Genomic DNA, 20,141 nt, shown 5'->3' with positions numbered 1-20,141 from the left:
ATTGCGGTCGAAACATATCAATGGAATACCTGACACATTATGGGCCCTCACTGTGTGTGAAGCTCCAAGGAAACCTGGTTTATGCGGGTTATGGGCCATTTTTACATGTTCATGATCTTGAGACTGGAGAACTGATCAACAGGTGTCGTATTTTCCGTCGAAATAAAATTCACGGTATTGCAGTTAACGGTGAAGGTGCTTTACTTTTGTTTGGTGCGAGATCTATCTCGATAATTGGATCGAAAGATGCTAGCGGTTGTCCGGATATGTCACAAGATGAAAAGTTACTAGATGAATGGATCATGAGCGGCCAGTTTAGCCAAACTGGAGACCAGACTTACTTGCTGACTTCCTATAATAAAGTTTTAATAAGGGATTTGGAAGGAAATGTATTGGCTACCAAAGGAATTGATGGCGAAAAGTCTATATTATATTCTGGGTCAATTACTGTCTTTGGCCCAGACAAGGTGCTTATCAACGCAGGAACAGTCATGGGTGGTGTATTGATATGGGATCTTTACGAAGAGGAATTGTTACACAATTTGAAAGGCCATGAGGGTTCCATTTTCTACGTTACCATTAGCGAAAATGGTCGATATGTTGCTAGTTGTTCCGATGATAGGTCTGTTAGACTATGGGATCTCACAACAGGCGATCTTCTATCAGTCGGCTGGGGTCATACGGCTAGAATATGGAACCTAAAGTTTTATGATAACAGCAGTAAATTGGTTAGTGTCTCTGAGGATTGCACTTGTCGTGTTTGGAAGATTGTAGAAGATGAAGAATCACAAGCGAGTTTGGAGCAAAAAGGTGTGTACGAAGCACATCTCACTAAGAATATTTGGGGTGTGGATGTCGACAGCTGTGGGAGAAAGGCGATTACTTCGGGGAATGACGGTAGATTAAAAGTTATAGAGCTCGATCATCCAAGAATTGATAATGACGAGCAGTCATACACGTTACAAGAAATAGCCGATCAGACTGGCATCATTGCCGATAAGGATGAAATAATAAAGGGATTTCACTGGTTTGATTTTGGCCTGGTTGCGATTACTTCCCAAGGTAAAATAGTGTTGTTTGAATCTTTCAATGATACCTGGACTTTTTTGTTCACTGATGATCAATTTGCATCTTATAGCAGTACTCATGGTATATCGAGTGATAATGTTGTAGTGTTTGCTAACAATAAGAGTGATCTACTAGCTCTGAAGTTTGACAAGGATGGCAAGCACGTTATTGCAAAGACCAAGATGCACGTTTCAGATCTCACCAAAACTAATAATTGCATGATAAGGAAAGAATCCCCCACAACGTTCCTTGTACTCCTTGAATCTCCAAATCCAAGAGAAAACCTGGTATGTATGAGGTTCAATCTTTCTACTTTGGAGATGGAAAAAACTTTTAGCTTGAAAAAGCCTGAAAGTTTTGTTTCTTCTTGCCTGGAAGTCTATCAGCATTTTCTCCTCGTTGGTTCTCGTTTCAGTACGTTAGCAGTCTTTGATTTGAAGAAAGTTGAATGTCCAGCTTACCTGATTAGCAAGATGACTCCAGGGGATACAACAACGTCAATACAATTTGTCGAAGATCTCGGAGATTCTCAAGTCTTTTCAGTCACAAATAGAGATGGTTACTATACCTTCATTAAGATCTATCTGAAGGGAGCAAGCAGAGGAGATGGAAAAGACTACGAAATCATCCAATCTAATAAGATCGTACGAGGCTTCTTAGAGGGTGCTCAGTTCAACGCCCATGGCGATTATATTACTCATGGGTTCAAGTCCAGTTTATTCTATATTTACAACGAGACTTCCTGTTACGAAATTACAAGCCACATTTGCGGTGGAGCTCATCGTCAGTGGAAGCTCTGTGAGGATGATAAAGGTTCAATTTTGGTTTATATCAAGGCATCAACACTTTTCTTCAAAAGGTTCAATAATTCAAAAACACCTGAGACCCTATGTGCAGGTATTCATGGAAGAGAGATTAGAGATATAACGATACGAAAGCAGAAGAAGTACAAGGATGGTTACTTGTTCTGCACTGGTTCTGAAGATACAACCATTAAGCTGATGCACGTCAATGAGCAATCCGGCAAAATGACGAACTACTGGACGCAAAGGAAGCATGTCTCAGGTCTACAGAGGTGTCAATTCATCAAAGAAAACTTGATGATTTCCTCGTCCGCCAGGGAAGAGCTGTTTCTGTGGGAACTGAATACAGAGGGAGACTCTCGTCCTTATATAGCTTTACGCCAAAGCTTGCCAGTTTCTAGCAATCTTCCAGATCTTAGGATCATGGATTTCGACGTCAAGTTTTTGGGCGCAAGCCAAAATTTCATACTGGCCACAGTTTACTCGGACTCTACTATCAAAGTGTGGTTGTATGATAGCGAACAGAATACCTTCACAACGATAATCAATGGGGACTACAAAACGTGTTGCATCCTCAACGTTTTCCTGACCCCAATTTGCGACCAGCTATTTCTAGCAATTGCTCCAACGGATGGTCATTTGATATTTTACAATATAACTGAGCATATTCCCTTTGAGATCGATGAGAAGAGCGGCGAATTAATTGACAATGATCTTGACCTCTCGCTGATGGATTTACCAGACTACGACTGCCGACTGGAAGTACACCAGTCAGGAATAAAATGCATGAGTCATGTCTTAGAACAAGGCAATGAGCTCTTCATCTATACTGGTGGGGATGACAATGCATTGGGTATTACCATAGCCAAATTGGACGCAGCTACTGGCAAACTGAACGCTCGTGTACTAGACTTCCAGCCACAAGCGGCTGCATCCACGATGACATCCTGCAGTTTGATTTCCAATGGAACAAAGCTTCTCACCACTTCAGTTGATCAAATTGTGAGACTATGGGACATAACAGAAAACAAACTCATAAAGCATAGCAGTGAATATACCACCATCGCTGACACGGGCTGCTCTGATGCTGTCCAAACAAAGGACACTCGTCATTTAGCATTGATAGGCGGTGTGGGACTTTCTGCCTTGAGGATAGATTTATGACTTTTCATATGTACTCAGACCGTAGTACAAAATGTACTATACTATATATAAGATAGAGAAGTTATTTTTGATATTGACATGACAGTAGATTCGTTTAAATTGATGGTGATTGATCAACCTTGACGCTGTTTGTGCTTTTTGTTAGATTTACAGTAGACATATACTCTACCTTTCCGCCTAACAATATAACATTCACTGCAGAATTTCTTCACGGATGTCCTTACTTTGAAACCTCTGGTGAGAAATGGCGCCAAAGCCTGATTATTGAGTACACTGGAACAGGATGGAATAGACGTTGGCCTTGTCAGGAGCGCCGAAGAGCTAGAGGTAATTCTGCCCAATTGAGTACAGGACCTTGCAATGGTTGGGAACAGTGAGCGCCGTAACATGGATGATATATTGTTTAAAGCAGTTCTTATTTAGGGGCCAAATTCCACAGGAGGGAGGACCAGAATTGAGCTTTTAAATAGCTGATTCGTCCAGTACTGGTCTTCAATACTATGTCGAAATTTTTCAATTACTATCTGGAAGAAATCATGTGACTTTCAGTTAGATATAAGGTTAGGAATATTAAGAATCGATCAGCGTTTGAGCCCTATGAGCTCTGTCTCATCTTTTCGTTGATCTCTGATATTTATCGATGAGATGGCGCACCATCTCCACAGCTAATGCCGTGATCAACAGTGAATATACGCTGATCAAGAACCGAGCCAAATACTTCCCATCAAAAAGTGTTCAAGATGACCATTCCCTCCACGAAAGCACCATGCTTCGAATCTTTTATCGCAGATTTATGAGGCTACGCCCATTTGTGTCAAATCGTCGAATGGTTAGAGATACATATACGGACTATCTTCGATACAAGTTCAAGGTTGAAAATTATGAGCTTAAGAGGTCGATAATTTTTAGTGAGCCACCACTTGTCAGTTTTCGAGAGGAGCTCTGGAACAGCTTAGCGTTCATAATCAAGGCTGTTTCCTATTTGCCAGAGACGAAGCAGAAAAAATGGGGATTAGCTCGGGACAACACTATGTGCCGCCAAGTTTTCAAAAATCTACTGACATTGGAGTTCGAGAAACAATCTAAGATTTTAAGGAAGGGCCAAGGGAAGGATAACCCCTATGCTGATTATAGACTAGAATTCAATCACATCAGAAACCCAGACGCGTCGCCAGCGTTTAAAGTGTTTGGAGAGTATGATATATGCCTGTTGTATCTGAATCGAATGCTACGTACTAGATTGTAAAAATCATTAAAATTGTGGTCAAATTAAGCATTTGGAAATTGTTGCTGGTTGTAAACTGGATATGGATGTTTAGCCAAATTATAGTCTGTGTTCCTGGCGTTCAAACTGTTTTGCACATTGGCGGATCTTCGGGCTTGAACTTGAGGAAGCATGATTTTACCTCCAATAGCACCATTTGACAGCATCGGCTGGTAGTATTCTCCGACTTCGAAATTTGAGTTCATGCCACTTGTCGATCCATCTGAATTGAAACTTGGATCATAGGTATCATGATTGTTGGAAATGATAAAATCAACTATCACATCTTTTGATAGTATTCGCAAATTTCGCTCCTTTAAGAAGTTGGTCAAAAGGTCCATAGCGCTTGTTACTGAAGAGTTTCCTTGTTCATATGTTAACCTCACGGTATTTTCCGAGAACGTGGCCTCTATTTTCATATTTTGTTTAAAAGGAGTTATGATACTGTTGTAAATGTCACTTGTCAAACTGATGGGCTTATTTACTTTTAGTTCCCTTTCAATGCCAAAACATGTCTTGACCAGTTCCTTCGCAGCTTGCATTGAATTATCGGCATTGCCTCTGATCTCAAGTAGATACTTCTCTGGAGGCTCTTCAAACGGAAATATTACGTACACATTGTAAGTCTTTTCGATCTCACCAATTATCTGAGCTCCTTTATGACATGAAGTTGATAGCATGAATCTGTACTGACCAGGTGAGAACTTAATAAAAGTTCTTGGTTGTAAATCACCATACTCTCTCGCAAGTAAATTCAGTTCTCTTTTAGCCTCTGAAATGGTAGAGACGTTCTTGAAAGGACATCTTATGATCACATTATCGTACCTAGCGTGCGAGAGATCATTTTGTGGCAGAAAGAAACTGTTGGAAAATCGAACGAATACATTGTATCTCTTCATAGTAGCCTGAATGATTGACCCTCCAGCTCCTATTACCGGTCGATGGTAAACTTCGGGTACAAAGAATGACTCTTCGGCGGGTAGTTCGTTAATTACCATCGCAAACGTGTTAGAGAACTCACTTAAGCTATCGGCTATCAGGATCAAAAATAGGTTATCATCTTCCTCGAGTTTTTCCAGCTTGATTAAACATGGAGCACTCTCCATTATACGTGTCACTTTTCCGTTCTTTTTACCAGATATAAATTCTTCATAGTCTGAATGAAGTTCAAACACGGCTCTCAACTGTTTCAGTGAATTGGGTGGCAATGCCCTCAGGATCATCGCCAAGTGATAGATAATATCACTGTTTTTCTTATTGGCGGCTAAATTGTCATGCATGGTAGAATGATTCCCAATGAGCAAGAGTTGATCCTCGTGATTGGTTATCTTCATAGCATTCAAAGAGCCGCCCTTTTCATTAGAAATGATCAGTCTAACCATATCATCGGTAAAGGCAAAATCACTATGCAGAGTTATCTGCACCTCTACTATCTGGTGGAGAACGTTTATGGTGAAAACCTTGATGACTGAGTTAAGTAAAGTCAAGCATGGGGATTGAAATTCAATGCATGAGTCCGTGACTCTGATAAAGGACCGATATTTGATCATTAGACGGGCCATTTCAGATGGGTAGTAATTTTTAATGAATAACAACTTACCGGGTGAGACATTACTAAGCTTGAAATAGTAAATCGAGGATTGAGATCTTTCCATTATCTCCATTAGAGCATCCTTAGCAGACAAGACCAAGGAATGGATCTCGCCCGACAAGTGGATTTGAGCTTTGCGATCTTTGAAAGGCAGTATTAGAGACGGAACACGTACTTGTGTCTTATAAGTAGACGACACATGCCTTAGGTTGGCCATATCAACCCCAATAACCTGCGGTAATAGTGAATAAGCTTCCAAATCAAAGCATTCTACAAACCTGGGTACCGCTCCGGATTTCGAGCCTTCATACAGCTCAATAAGGCTCGCCAAGTGGGCGTCAGCTGCTGAAACGTGCGACGATAGACCTAACAAATGAACGGACAAACTCCCTTTCGTTGACCTCTTCTGGTCCCTTGAATATACTGCATCCTTCGTGACAACAATCTCGACATCAAATTCGTTCGACAAGCTATCAAAGCTTCGCTTTAAATCTTGCCCAATGCTTGTCTCATGGTAATTCATTTGGCTAGTCAAACAAGTCATTGGCTCAGAATAGCCGCTCTCCGTAACTCCCTTGACATCAAACACTCCATTCCCTAACTCAATCACCTCAACATTGCTAGCATCAGGTGGCAGAGAATATATCGCTTCCTCAAGGTTCAAACGACTCAATTCACCTTCAGCGATCCTCCACAGACGTCCTGACCGATACACACTAGGGGTCTCGCAGAACACACAGGTCTGAAACCGACTAAAAATCCGAGCACTCATCACTCCCAAACAACTTATTCATCAAAAGCAGCTCTCCAAGTGGATCAATTAAGCCTTATAGCGCCAATTGAATGCTCTTGAGAGATCTCCTTCGCGTTGTTTTGTGTTCATTTCCTTATAGGTATCTTAATTGTTTACATTACCCGGCGTTTGAGATGAGCTTCACCATCAATTGGCCGTTTAAACTTCAGATTCTACTCACCATGGTCGAAACTATCGATTAGATGATCATTTTGAAGTAACTAGGCATCTAATAGACTGGTTGAACTGCTACGAGAATGTTGACTGGAAGCTATCAAGATTCAAACTTGACCGTTTTGAGTGATCCAGACTTGAGTAAACTTCACAGTAGTTGAAAAGTTCACCAGAATAGAAGGTAGTTCAGACGGATGGTAAACTACTGTCGAGTCCATTAGAACTACATTTGTGATCTGGGAATGGCTGTAATTAGGAAGAGACGTACTCCGCATACAAAGTCTGGCCGTCAACAACAGTTACAGCAGCAGCAACAGCTGCGGGCTAAGCAAAGGTTTGAAAATTCGAGGTTGCAGCCTGAACAGGCTACTACAATGATCCACGATGAGAGTGACACTGTTTCGTATAGGTCTTATTTGTTGATGAACTTTGTTAAATCGGCTGAATATATTGATATATTGACAACACAACCAGTCACCAACGATAAGATTCGTCCTCCACGCCTGTTCAAGGAATCTTTCACTTTAGAAGCTATGAAACAGAGATTGAAGGTTCAAAAGGAACAATTGTCTTGTGCCAAGGAGGCTTTGGAGACTTTTACTTGGGGGGATGATGAGGATTCACGATTCTTGAAGGATAAGTTAGTCAAATCTGAGACCGAACAGGTGGATTCCGATGCGTTACTGAAAAAATATTTGAAACATTTTGGCCTGCGTTCGCAGAATGGTAAAGCGGTTTTCTACGAAGGTAAATTCAGCAATTTACGTGGTGATACACGAGAAGCACCACCGGATTATTGGGGAAAGCATGCCATTATGGTGCAGGAACAGAGAGAAAAGGCACTATTGTTGAAGAAGCAGCAGGAGGAAGCCGAGAGAGAAAGGTCACGCCAGATCGAGGAAGAGAAGAGGAATGCAGAAATGGAAGAGGCAGCTAGGCGACAAGAGAGGCTGAAGCAGGTACAACTGGAGCAGTTGCGACAAAGAGAACAACTTTCAATGCAAGGAGTTGATGAAGAGTCTCTCTTTCCGGAGCCAGCTCCGCAGAATCCAGATTCTTTCCTACAGAGCCGTGGCTCGAGCCATAATCTACAATTCGCAGCTCCCACACAAGTTGCGTCATTCAACTCAGGTCCTCAAGAGCACTTACAGCGACAACAAGGTGAAATGCAACAGCCGGCGCAACCCGATCTGTTGGAAAAGCAGCAACAGGAGCAGCAATCCAAGCAACAAGCGGAACTACAACAACAACAACAAGAACAACAACATCAGCAACAGCAACAGCAGCAACAGCAACAGCAACAACAACAACAACAACAACAACATCAGCAACAGCAGCAACAACAACAACAACAGCCACCTCAGGAAGCAATGGAAACAATCTTCGGTGATTTCGACAATGAACCTTTCAATAATGGATTTGAAGATGATTTTGGGGATCTCGATACGGCTTTCTTATAAATATGAATAGCCCAAAATAAATAGGTTCATCTAAACTAATTGACTAGTTGTATATCTATGTTTACATAACAACATCATTTCCAAAAAATGTCGTTAATTTGCCTTATAATTCTTCCACTAGCAAACGCCACCGTACCGAAAGTAACAACCAGCTGAACGGCTATTAAGCTCATACTTGCAAACAAGTATCTGGGACAGAAAATCTTCCACACCATCAAATGTCTGCGGAAATGTGTAACCCACACAAAAGAGCTCAAACATAGAACGGTGTTGTAAACCAGAAGAGATCCACAATTGGAAACAATCCTCCCAAGAAGAGTCTGCGGTTTCAAAACGTCCGGTTGTTGCTTCCATAGAGTTAGTAAAGCCACGGAGAGGCCTACTATAATATGTGGACCAAATGTGTTTAAAACTATCGGCAAATGAGTAAAAGGAAATTTAACGGTTTCAGAAAGAATAAAACCAACGTCCCATTGAACAGAGGGGATGGTAGCCTGATGACCTGTGCTGAAGAACTGTGAATATGCTAATAGGGCTAATGCAAAAGGACCGATAATGTTTTCCCTCAATTTCAAAAGATCAATAATCTCCAAAATGGACAGTAGTTGATTGCACATCAAGTAGAGGGAAAGTTGCGCTAGTGGTTTGTTAAACAGCATAATGCTCATGATCGCATTGATCACCAGAAGGAAAAATTGCGCACCATAAGCATTTGCGTAGCCTAATATGGTTGCCTGATGAGACTTGGCATCTGTATTATCGACGTTCAATTTGACACACAACGGTCCCATCATCCAACCAATATTTGATGCAATCAAGGAAAAACCGGCAATTATTCTGGCAATGGTGAACTTGAATATCGTAACGTTCCACGTCAAGCCAGTGATGTTATTCTCCAATGAAGTGAGAGTCCAATAAATGAAGTTTGAGAAGAGCACACCTTTCAAAAAAATATCGATCCATATGGGCGCAGCTGCCTGGTAGGACAAAGATAAGTTGTAATAACCCTTGATACACGACGGTAGCAATGCAACAACCAACAGACATAATCCCATGCACCAAATTGAGTAGTTGTTTTTGTTAGTGAAAGTAGGCACACAGTACTCTCCTTGTTCTTCTCGACAGATAGTGATTGTGGATGCAAGTCTGGTACAAACTATCAGTACAATGGAATGATAGAGACCGAGTAATCGAGCAAATCTAGTCAAAGGCAAAGAATCTGAGTTGGCAGTAGATTGACAAACTCCCGATGAGGTACCTTGCTTTTCACTGATCGTAGCTGTCAACAGAGCCGTAGTAGACTGTCTCTTTGGCAAAAAGACAAACTCGTATAACGTCAGCATTCCCAAAGTTATCAACAAAAAGCTGACAATCTTGTCTTCCCAAATTGTAAAGGAATTTGACGTAAATGAAATGGCGTGAAGTGTTAGTAATAATGCACCAATTCGAGACCAGTAATCGGACAAATCTTCAAGGAACCTGATAAAGATCCATTTCAAGTTGTAACGATCCAACACAGGTATACAACACCCGACACAGATACCAATAGCTGTTGCCAACAACGAGCACCAGAGGGCATCCTCCAAGAAGGCGGGCTGTTTGAAAACGTAGAAAAGCCCGTGTAAACAGGCGTTCGATACCAATGACATCGTTACAATCCACGGTACGAATTCAGGCACCATTTGCCCCACTACGATCGACGGTATCAATTTGGTGATGGCTAGAAGAAGAACCAGTGAGATTGTAAGGAGAGTGATACCAGTACCAATGCTCCAGTAGTCGAATCTGGTCCAAAGATCTTTACAAACTTCCAAAAACTGTCTTTGGTAGGCGGCGCCTAGCGAGGGGTTGCCCATCGCCTCAATCCAAGCATTCTCCAACATAGTACTCTTTTCGGGATTTGTCACCATATTGCTTGTCTTCTTGTACAATTCTAGTTGCTCTAACGCAATGCGAGCGTATAGATCCCTCTCCTCACTCGAAGTAGCGATCTCTTCAATCGGCCATCCAAGATTGTTGAAAGGAATAGGCAACCCCATTAGAATCGACAAAGTTGGTACCAAATCAATTTGATTTACTTCTCTGTAGTATGCACCTAAATCAGTAGTGTTATACTGAGAAGGATCATTCAAACCCCACATATTTGGTCTCTTGCTGTAGAGAAACAGTGTACTTTCCAATTCGTCCTTAGAATCACCACCATGATTCCCCGTATGATCCATACCATGATCACCCATGATTACCAATAATGTATCGTCGTCTATTGTTTCTTTAATTTTGATGAGAAAGTCATTAACCTGCAACTGTTTCTCACGCATGGTGAAATGGTTAGGACCGTACTTATGCCCTACGTGATCGACACCTAACATGTGTCCAATGAGTACATCCCAGTCACGGTTCGCAGTCTCCAACAGATGCTCATTGAAGTAAGAAATCACACCGTTATCCACTGTATCGAGGTCCCATACGTTAAACGACTCGTAGTACTTGCTACGTGGTGAAAGAAAGGGACTAAAGAGACTTTCCCAAGTATCATCTCCGGCGAAATAAATTTGTTTGCCTTGCTCATACATCTGTTTGATCAGGTTATCCTCCTCAATGACGCTACCATCAAAATTGGAACCCGCATCTATGAAAGTCGGTAATGATCCAGTAGTCAGTCCCTTGAGTCTTTGCAAAGTAACAGTAGGTGCATCTGCAATAAATTTCAACAGTAGTGAAGAACCTTGATCCGCAAACATGCTTTCGTAAAGAACATCTATGTTATTGTGGAAATTACCACTATACCCCTGGTGATCCTGATCCACTGGTATCACAAAATCGAATCTCAAAGCATCTACAATAAGAACAACAGCTTTATCAAATTTACCGTACTCTGCTGTTTTAATTGCCACATCATCGAGTACTTGTCTAGTCAAAAGGAATCCTCTTGTGAAGAATGCAATGGCAATAAATTGTAAAAGAGCCAAAGATGCGAGTAATATCACGTACAAGGTATGTGATTTCCTAAATTTCTGGATTCGCGTCCTATATAACCTCTTTTCATCGGCAGAAGTGCTCAACAATGTCCGTTTAATTGAGCGTTCATCCATCACCCTGTCTATGCTCCTAAATTCGACCAATTGACGGCTCAACAGATGACTTTTACAATTGAGTCAATCATTGTAGATCGCAACTGATGAAATAGTATTGTTGTTACTCGATGACTATGCCAAGATTTTTCGCTGTCCGAGTCAACCGGAGTTAAACCGGACAACCCGAGGATTGGTGAAATTTGCACCCTCCTTCTTTGTACGACGACAATGGGATGTTTCTCAACCTAGAAACTCACTTTACTATATCGTAATAGTCAGCTCGTAGAGTTAGCTCATAAAGTTGTTCTATTGCTCAAAGGAGAGTTTGCTTACCAGAAGATTATTTATAAAAGAGTTTAAAACCAAAGCTTTCTAAGTCGAAGTGGCGAAATATAACCAAATCATACTATGTCGACTGCCAGACCATCGATGATGTCGTTAAGTGGACGTGACCCCGGTCTATATGCTGCTAGTGGTCATGCAAGACCTTTTAGACCATGTGCGGATTGTACTTGCTCGCCTGGTCTGCTTTCAAGACAGGGGAGAAGGTCTTCGGCATTTTTGAAGCAACTAGAGAATACTAGGAGAAGAAAGAGCGGTAGAGATCCTTATCGGGTCTCTTCCTTGAGTGGCAGTGGCAGTGAGTCAGTATATTCTTCTGATATGCTTTGCCAGTCTACTAAGGAGATCAATACCACGGAGAGACTTTTGCAATTGCGGTTGCAGATGATTAAACATGAATTGTGTTGTTACATTGTTCCCAGCGAAGATGAACATCAGTCCGAGTATGTTTCCCTCGCTGATCAAAGACGATCCTTCATTTCTGGATTCACCGGTTCTGCCGGGATCGCGTGTATCACACGCAACCTTTTGAATTTCAACGAAAAGGATCCCGATGGGAAATCTATTTTGAGTACTGATGGTCGTTATTTCAATCAAGCTGCTCAGGAACTGGATTTCAACTGGACACTGTTGAAACAAGGCGAAGGTCCGCTTACCTGGCAACAATGGTGCATCAATGAAGCAAAGGAAATGTCGGAGGGACTGGGTGGCAAAGTGGCTAAGATCGGTGTAGACCCTAAACTGATCAGTCTAGAGCAGGTTAAGGCTTTCAAGAAAAGAATACAAGATTCAACAAACTCAAATGTTCAAATAGAATTGGTTCCCGTGGAACAAAATCTGATAGATGTTATCTGGAGCACTTTTGAGCCTGTTCCTGAAAGATCATCAAACAATTTAATGTTGTTAAACTCAGCATTCCACGGTGAAGATTTCAAGGAGAAGCGTAGTCGTGTACTGAAGTACATCCACGAGAAACACAAAGGAGCAGCAGCATTAGTGGTTGTGGCACTGGACGAAATTTCGTGGTTTTTAAATATGCGTGGTTCCGACATTGAGTACAATCCAGTTTTTTACGCTTACCTCCTAATAGACGATGAAGGAACAACTTTGTATACAGACAATCCTTTCCAATCCGATGTTAAGACTTACTTGCAAGAGAACAACGTTGACGTTAAACCTTACGAGTCCATATGGGAACATCTCCAACAGCGTTCTAGCAATCGTGATGCCAAATTTTTGGTCCCCGATAACTCGTCATGGCAATTGATCCGTCAAATTGGATCAGAACAATGTCAACCAGTTCATTCTCCGTTGGATCTTTTCAAATCGGTCAAGAACGTTACAGAGATCAGAAATGCGCGTGTGGCTCAAGTGAAGGACGGTGTATGTTTAACGCAATATTTCGCATGGTTAGAGGACCAATTAGTATCAAATGAAGCATTAATTGATGAGTACCATGCCGCGGACAAATTGACGCAGATCAGAAAGACTCAAAGAGATTTCATGGGCAATTCATTTGAGACCATTTCTTCTACCGGAGCCAACGCCGCTGTGATCCACTATGCACCACCAGAGGATGGATCCTCGATGATTGATCCTTCTAAGATCTATCTGTGCGACTCTGGATCGCAATTCAAAGAAGGTACAACCGATATTACAAGAACCGTGCACATGACAACGCCAACGCAAGAAGAGATCGACAACTACACGCTGGTCCTGAAGGGCAATCTGGCTGTCGAGAGGCTAGTGTTCCCCGAGGGTACTAGTGGTCTACATATCGATTCCATCGCTAGACAGTATCTGTGGTCACGTGGCCTCGACTACAAGCATGGAACTGGCCACGGGATCGGATCCTTCCTGAACGTTCATGAGGGTCCTATTGGGATCGGTCAACGGCCAAGTCTAGCCCAATTCCCACTACAAGCGGGCAACATTATCAGCAACGAGCCCGGTTATTACAAGGATGGTGAATACGGTCTAAGGCTCGAGAATGATTTACTAGTGAAGCACGCTCAAACAGCAAGCGGAAATGGGAAATTCTTGAAGTTTGAAAACTTGACTCTTGTACCGTACTGCAAGAAACTGATAAATGTTAAGATGTTGACTAAGGAAGAAAAATTACAGATCAACGAGTACCATTCACGAGTATGGCAATCAGTCGCACCTCTTTTACAACCACAAAGTCTAAGCTTCAAGTGGCTAAAGAACGAGACTTCTTCTTTATAATCAAAGGACTACTATTAGTAGTATATTTTATATACTGGAATTTATTTGGGAAAAACCAATAAAAACATTCCGCGGGGCGTTCCACGGACGCATCTCTAAGAAATCCGGCGCTCGAGCTTATTTCCATTTAATCGTCAGGCTTTTTTCAGTATTATTTGCGAGGAGATGATCGCTTAGTAAAGCACCAGATGTGTCAATCGAATGTATACATATATAAGTGTAAGAGAGTGCCTGTGGATAATTAATTTGCCAAGCGTTCTTTCTTCCACTTGATAATACTGATTTGGGCTTGTAATCTGTAATACCGATAGGTTCTTTATAGAAAAAGAGGAAGAGTATTTTTTAATAATGTCCGATTCATCTCCTTCACAGAAAGATGAACGTCCACTGGACAACTGTTCCAGTCACTCATCCTGTTCCACCAACCGGTCTTGCACAAGCTTCCCCAACGACCTCTCAGATACTGTGCCTGAGGGCGAACCAGCAGACTTTGAAGGTGAGGGAAACCGACCCAGCAAATTGAGCGGTAATGAAGCAGCTTCGATAACCTCAGCTACTGAGTCTGGAGTTGCTGCAAACAGGAGACTCTCACGTATTCTCACTGGTTCGTTTCAGAAGGCTGAGAGGGTAGCTGTCGATTATAGTAACTGCCCCAAGATGGGTGGGGAAAGACCTTTCCCACCTGCTCTTCCTAGCAGTGGTCTTTACGAAGTTACATTCGATGGTCCCAATGACCCGATCCATCCATTTAATTGGCCTATACGCACGAAACTTATACTTTGCGTTGTTTTAGGATTGAACTGTATCTCGATCGCTATGGCATCATCGATCTTTGCCTCTGGTGTAGAGCAAATCTGTGCGATTTACCATGTTATCCCAGTGGTAGCCATTCTTGGTGTTTCACTGTTTGTTCTAGGTTTTGCTGCTTCACCTATCGTTTATGCTCCTCTTTCAGAGCTTTATGGTAGACGTGGAGTGCTGGTCATCTCTGCCTTTGGCTTCACGCTGTTTCATTTTGCCATTGCTACCGCTAAGGATTTGCAAACTATCATGATATGTAGGTTCTTTGCTGGTTTGATCGGCGCAGCTCCAATGGCTGTTGTTCCTGCTGCATTCGCAGATATGTTTGATACAAACACAAGAGGTAAATCCATTTGCCTGTTTGCATTGGGTGTCTTTGTAGGTCCTATCCTAGCACCTGTGATCGGTTCCTACATCGTTCAACATACCACTTGGAGATGGTTAGAATACGTTATGGGTATTTTCTCTGGTTGTGTGTTTGTCGCCATTGCGTTGCTCTTCAAAGAGACTCATCATCCAACTATTCTAGTGAACAAAGCCAGAGCCATGCGTAAGCTGACCAACAATTGGGGGATTCATGCGGCTCATGAAACCGTCGAACTCTCAATCAAAGAAATCGCACAAAAGACAATTGCAAGACCTATCGTCATGCTTTGTACAGAACCAGTGCTTCTTTTCGTCACCATTTACAACTCCTTCGTCTACGGTATTCTATATTTGTTGCTTGAGGCCTACCCAATTGTTTTTGTTGGAGGCTATGGGTTCCAAACCAACGGTGAATTGCCCTATATCGCCCTGATCATTGGTATGTTCTTCTGTGGAGCCTTTATCTGGTATTTCGAAGTCGATTATCTGAAAAGAGTCGCAAAGAAAGGTGGTTTGGTACCAGAAGCACGTTTGATTCCAATGGTTTACGCAGGTGTGGTCTTCCCTATCGGGATCCTATGGTTTTGTTGGACCGGTAATTACCCAGATAAAGTACATTGGATGGTCCCAACAGTAGCGGGAGCTTTCATTGGGTTTGGTTTGATTGGTATTTTTTTGCCCTGCTTAAATTATATCATCGAATCCTACCTTCTGCTAGCTGCATCCGCTGTGGCAGCCAACACTTTCCTAAGATCCGCTTTTGGTGCCTGTTTCCCACTCTTCGCGGGCTACATGTTCAATAATATGGGTACTAATTGGGCAGGATTACTACTAGGTTTGTTTGCAGCTGCCTTGGTACCAGTGCCAATCATCCTACTGAAATACGGTAAGAGAATAAGAGAAAAATCAAAATATGCATACTCTGGTTAAGAGTCATCCAAAGATGACTGGCCTTAGGCAGGGTCCTTCTCAATAATCATCATTAATCAATGACTTTATAAAAATTTAATACCCACTACTTAATAAGATCTAGTCTCGTGATTGGCCCGAGATCGGCTTTCCCGAATGACGCTCTCCCTTATGACCCGGCTTTCACTGCCCGGGGCTCTATTTCTAACTTTATAAGTAGTCATCCCAAAGATTAGAACTATCACTTACATTACCAAGTTCTCTCAGATAGTTGTAGGGTCCCTGGAGTGATGATTGCACAGGTGGTTCGCAACGAGAGGATACCCGTTTTTGCGCGGGCGCATAGATTCTTTGCCACTACAGTAGTGGTGGCAGATGGAAGGAATGGGGCATCGACTGGTTCACGTAGTAGAAGATTTCTACAGACATCATTAGGAGATAATAATGCTCCTCCTTCGCCAGCAAGATGGAACTTGAATTTTACTCCGAAAAGACAGGAAAAGAATAAGGGAAGTAAGATGAACATTTTGTCCGATTATACACCATCAAAATGGTCAAGTTATTCATTACCATCGAAGAAGGTACTGGAAGATCAAAAGAAAGAGGAGATTGAGAAGAAAGAGAAGTTGGCTGCAGCTCAAGAAGCGATGAATGAAGCAAGTGAGACTAAGCCAGTGAAGAAGAGAAAGAGACTACTGAGACCTCGTAAGGCATTGATAACACTGAGCCCTAAAGCTCTATCGCATTTAAAGAGTTTGCTGGATCAACCAGAGCCAAAACTGATAAGAATTGGTGTGAAGAACCGTGGTTGTTCTGGTCTCACTTACGACCTACAATACATTACACAACCGGGCAAATTCGACGAAGTCGTCGAGCAGGACGGTGTACGAATTATAATCGACTCTAAGGCGTTATTCAGTGTGGTAGGGAGTGAAATGGATTGGATAGATGATAGATTATCGTCCAGATTCGTTTTCAAGAATCCCAATTCAAAAGGTACGTGCGGATGTGGTGAAAGCTTCATGGTGTAACTAACAGGGAATCAGTCATCGGGGGTCAATATATTTGACTAATTATTTATCACATAAAACTATTTAATTATTTATTCTATTACAATTTTACTATTCGATTCGAGCACGTGACCGGCATGGAAAATAACGCTGTGCTCGAATTCTCTAGATGATGCTCGAATACGGTCAATGAGACTGACACCTTCCAGATTAATTACCCCCTGGTAACCATCCTAGGGGGAAAGTATATAAACGAGTCTTGCATCTTGATACAGAGTCGTAATCATCTGAGATAAGTAATCAAACAAGTATGAACGACGAAACACAATTTACAGAAAAGGCATTGGATATTCTGACGCTGGCTAGAAAGCTTGCATTGGATCATCAACATGCCCAATTGCAACCAATCCATTTACTCGGTGCCTTTGTGGAACCTCCAGCAGATGGTAGTGTTGCCTATTTACAAAATTTAATCGACAAGGGTCGTTATGACTACGAAACATTTAAGAGAACAGTTAACAGAACGTTGGTGCGGGTGCCACAACAACAACCAGCTCCTACTGAGATTACTCCCAGCTATAGTTTAGGTCAAGTATTACAAGAGGCTGCAAAGATCGAAAAACAACAGAAGGATACATTCATTGCACAGGATCATCTGTTATTTGCATTATTCACTGATTCCTCGATCCAAAAAGTGTTCAAAGAGGCTCAGGTGGATATCGAGGCTATTAAGCAGCAGGCTCTTGAGTTGAGAGGTAACCAAAGGATTGACTCTCGTGGTGCAGATACCAATGTTCCGCTAGAGTATCTATCCAAATATGCTATCGATATGACAGAACAGGCCAGACAAGGTAAACTAGACCCAGTTATCGGTAGAGAAGAAGAGATCAGAAGTACAATCAGAGTGCTAGCGAGAAGAATTAAGTCTAATCCATGCTTAATCGGTGAGCCAGGTATTGGTAAGACCGCCATTATTGAAGGTGTGGCTCAAAGAATCATTGATGATGATGTACCTACGATCTTACAAGGTTCCAAACTATTTAGTTTGGATTTAGCCAGTTTAACCGCCGGTGCCAAGTACAAGGGTGATTTTGAAGAGAGATTGAAAGGTGTATTGAAGGAAGTCGAGGACTCAAAGACGTTAATCGTGTTATTCATTGATGAAATTCACATGTTGATGGGTAACGGTAAGGATGATGCTGCTAATATCTTAAAACCTGCATTGTCTAGAGGTCAATTGAAAGTTATCGGTGCTACTACGAACAACGAGTACAGATCGATCGTGGAGAAGGACGGTGCTTTCGAGAGAAGATTCCAAAAGATTGAAGTGCCCGAACCAACTCTTAGACAAACAGTTGCTATTTTGAGAGGTTTGCAACCAAAATACGAAATTCATCACGGTGTGAGAATCCTTGACAGTGCCTTGGTTACTGCTTCACAATTGGCAAAGAGATACTTGCCCTACAGAAGATTGCCAGACTCGGCTATCGATCTGGTCGATATATCGTGTGCTGGTGTAGCTGTCGCTAGAGACTCGAAGCCCGAGGAGTTAGATTCCAAGGAACGTGAGTTACACTTGGTCCAAGTGGAGATCCAGGCTTTAGAAAGAGACAAGGATTCTGATAGTACCACCAAGGAAAGACTTCAACAAGTAAGACAAAAAGAAGCTTCGTTGGAAGAAGAATTGAAGCCATTGAGGAAACGTTACGAAGAAGAAAAGCACGGTCACGAAGAATTGACCCAAGCCAAGAAGAAACTGGACGAATTGGAAAACAAAGCAACAGACGCCGAACGTAGATATGATAACGCTACTGCGGCAGATCTAAGATATTTTGCTATCCCAGATATCAAAAAACGGATCGCAGAGTTGGAAGAGCAGGTTGCAGAGGAGGAAAAGCGTGCAGGAGCCACCTCGATGATCCAAAATGTTGTTGATTCCGATACCGTCGCCGAGACTGCTGCCCGTCTGACCGGTATCCCAGTGAAGAAACTGACAGAATCAGAGAACGAGAAATTAATTCATATGGAACGCGATCTATCCTCCCAGGTTGTGGGACAACAAGAAGCTATCAAAGGTGTATCGAACGCTGTCAGATTAGCTCGGTCCGGTCTCTCAAACCCAAGACAACCTGCCTCGTTTTTGTTCCTGGGTTTATCCGGTTCAGGTAAAACAGAACTGGCAAAGAAATTAGCTGGATTTCTATTCAACGATGAAGATATGATAATCAGAGTCGACTGTTCGGAATTAAGTGAAAAACACTCGGTTTCCAAGCTACTAGGTACTACAGCAGGTTACGTCGGCTACGAAGAAGGTGGGTTCCTCACAAACCAACTAAAGAACAAACCTTACTCAGTTCTATTGTTCGACGAAGTGGAAAAGGCCCACCCTGATGTCCTAACAGTGATGTTACAAATGCTAGATGACGGAAGAATCACCTCTGGTCAAGGTAAGACAGTCGATTGTTCCAACTGTATCGTGATTATGACGTCAAACCTCGGCGCGGAGTTTATCGCGAACCAGCCGGGCTCAAAAGTTCAGGAAGCTACAAAGGGTCTAGTGATGGGCGTGGTCAGACAACACTTTAGACCGGAGTTTCTAAACAGAATCTCCAGCATCGTTGTATTCAACAAACTATCAAGAAAGGCAATCCACAAGATTGTCGATATTAGACTCGCAGAGATCGAACACCGTTTCGAGGAAAATGATAAACACTACAAACTAGACGTCTCACCCGAAGCTAAAGATTTCCTAGCCAAATACGGTTATTCCGACGACATGGGTGCACGGCCTCTAAACCGTTTGATCCAAAATGAGATCCTCAACAAACTCGCCATCCGTATCCTCAGAGGAGAAATCCAAGACAAGGAAACTGTTAGAGTCGTGTACAAACCTGGCACAGAACGCGGATCCGATAACTACGCCCAAAACGATGCGCAAGACGGCGAGGGTCTAGAGGTGTTACCTAACAGAAACGCCGCTTCTGCGCCAAGCCGTACGGGTTTAGAAGAAGACATGGATATCGACGACGATGTGGAGTTGGATTAGCATGTAGTTGAGCAAAGTATTTACGGCAAATACGTAGTTACGTGATACTA

At 42.3% G+C, this 20,141-nt stretch overlaps 10 protein-coding genes across 10 annotated transcripts; 7 read left to right on the top strand and 3 right to left on the bottom strand.

Moving 5' to 3' along the window:
* Window positions 1-20: 20 nt before the first annotated feature.
* Window positions 21-3,035, top strand: RTT10 (tRNA (34-2'-O)-methyltransferase regulator RTT10; the record flags this gene model as incomplete). The annotated part of the gene is made up of 1 exon (XM_003682148.1): window positions 21-3,035. The coding sequence occupies one exon, from the start codon at window positions 21-23 to the stop codon at window positions 3,033-3,035; it is 3,015 nt and encodes a 1,004-aa protein (XP_003682196.1).
* Window positions 3,036-3,148: 113 nt separating this feature from the next.
* RTC6 (mitochondrial 54S ribosomal protein bL36m) lies at window positions 3,149-3,424 on the bottom strand (the record flags this gene model as incomplete). Its single annotated transcript, XM_003682147.1, has 1 exon — window positions 3,149-3,424. The coding sequence occupies one exon, from the start codon at window positions 3,422-3,424 to the stop codon at window positions 3,149-3,151; it is 276 nt and encodes a 91-aa protein (XP_003682195.1).
* A 251-nt stretch (window positions 3,425-3,675) lies between these two features.
* Window positions 3,676-4,281, top strand: IRC19 (Irc19p; the record flags this gene model as incomplete). Its single annotated transcript, XM_003682146.1, has 1 exon — window positions 3,676-4,281. One exon carries the CDS (start codon window positions 3,676-3,678, stop codon window positions 4,279-4,281), a length of 606 nt encoding a protein of 201 aa, XP_003682194.1.
* A 23-nt stretch (window positions 4,282-4,304) lies between these two features.
* Window positions 4,305-6,662, bottom strand: TDEL0F01710 (uncharacterized protein; the record flags this gene model as incomplete). The annotated part of the gene is made up of 1 exon (XM_003682145.1): window positions 4,305-6,662. The coding sequence occupies one exon, from the start codon at window positions 6,660-6,662 to the stop codon at window positions 4,305-4,307; it is 2,358 nt and encodes a 785-aa protein (XP_003682193.1).
* A 437-nt stretch (window positions 6,663-7,099) lies between these two features.
* Window positions 7,100-8,317, top strand: SNF6 (Snf6p; the record flags this gene model as incomplete). Its single annotated transcript, XM_003682144.1, has 1 exon — window positions 7,100-8,317. The coding sequence occupies one exon, from the start codon at window positions 7,100-7,102 to the stop codon at window positions 8,315-8,317; it is 1,218 nt and encodes a 405-aa protein (XP_003682192.1).
* Window positions 8,318-8,391: 74 nt separating this feature from the next.
* GPI13 (mannose-ethanolamine phosphotransferase GPI13) lies at window positions 8,392-11,409 on the bottom strand (the record flags this gene model as incomplete). The annotated part of the gene is made up of 1 exon (XM_003682143.1): window positions 8,392-11,409. One exon carries the CDS (start codon window positions 11,407-11,409, stop codon window positions 8,392-8,394), a length of 3,018 nt encoding a protein of 1,005 aa, XP_003682191.1.
* Window positions 11,410-11,799: 390 nt separating this feature from the next.
* FRA1 (aminopeptidase P) lies at window positions 11,800-13,959 on the top strand (the record flags this gene model as incomplete). The annotated part of the gene is made up of 1 exon (XM_003682142.1): window positions 11,800-13,959. One exon carries the CDS (start codon window positions 11,800-11,802, stop codon window positions 13,957-13,959), a length of 2,160 nt encoding a protein of 719 aa, XP_003682190.1.
* A 348-nt stretch (window positions 13,960-14,307) lies between these two features.
* TPO1 (polyamine transporter TPO1) lies at window positions 14,308-16,056 on the top strand (the record flags this gene model as incomplete). The annotated part of the gene is made up of 1 exon (XM_003682141.1): window positions 14,308-16,056. The coding sequence occupies one exon, from the start codon at window positions 14,308-14,310 to the stop codon at window positions 16,054-16,056; it is 1,749 nt and encodes a 582-aa protein (XP_003682189.1).
* A 269-nt stretch (window positions 16,057-16,325) lies between these two features.
* Window positions 16,326-17,066, top strand: ISA1 (Fe-binding Fe/S cluster assembly protein ISA1; the record flags this gene model as incomplete). The annotated part of the gene is made up of 1 exon (XM_003682140.1): window positions 16,326-17,066. One exon carries the CDS (start codon window positions 16,326-16,328, stop codon window positions 17,064-17,066), a length of 741 nt encoding a protein of 246 aa, XP_003682188.1.
* A 289-nt stretch (window positions 17,067-17,355) lies between these two features.
* HSP104 (chaperone ATPase HSP104) lies at window positions 17,356-20,091 on the top strand (the record flags this gene model as incomplete). Its single annotated transcript, XM_003682139.1, has 1 exon — window positions 17,356-20,091. The coding sequence occupies one exon, from the start codon at window positions 17,356-17,358 to the stop codon at window positions 20,089-20,091; it is 2,736 nt and encodes a 911-aa protein (XP_003682187.1).
* Between the last annotated feature and the right edge of the window lie 50 nt (window positions 20,092-20,141).

The sequence above is a fragment of the Torulaspora delbrueckii genome, chromosome 6 (assembly GCF_000243375.1).
Source record: "Torulaspora delbrueckii CBS 1146 chromosome 6, complete genome".
NCBI lineage: Eukaryota > Fungi > Ascomycota > Saccharomycetes > Saccharomycetales > Saccharomycetaceae > Torulaspora > Torulaspora delbrueckii.
Note: the sequence above shows the minus strand (reverse complement) of the source record. Positions and strands in the feature narration are given on the sequence as shown.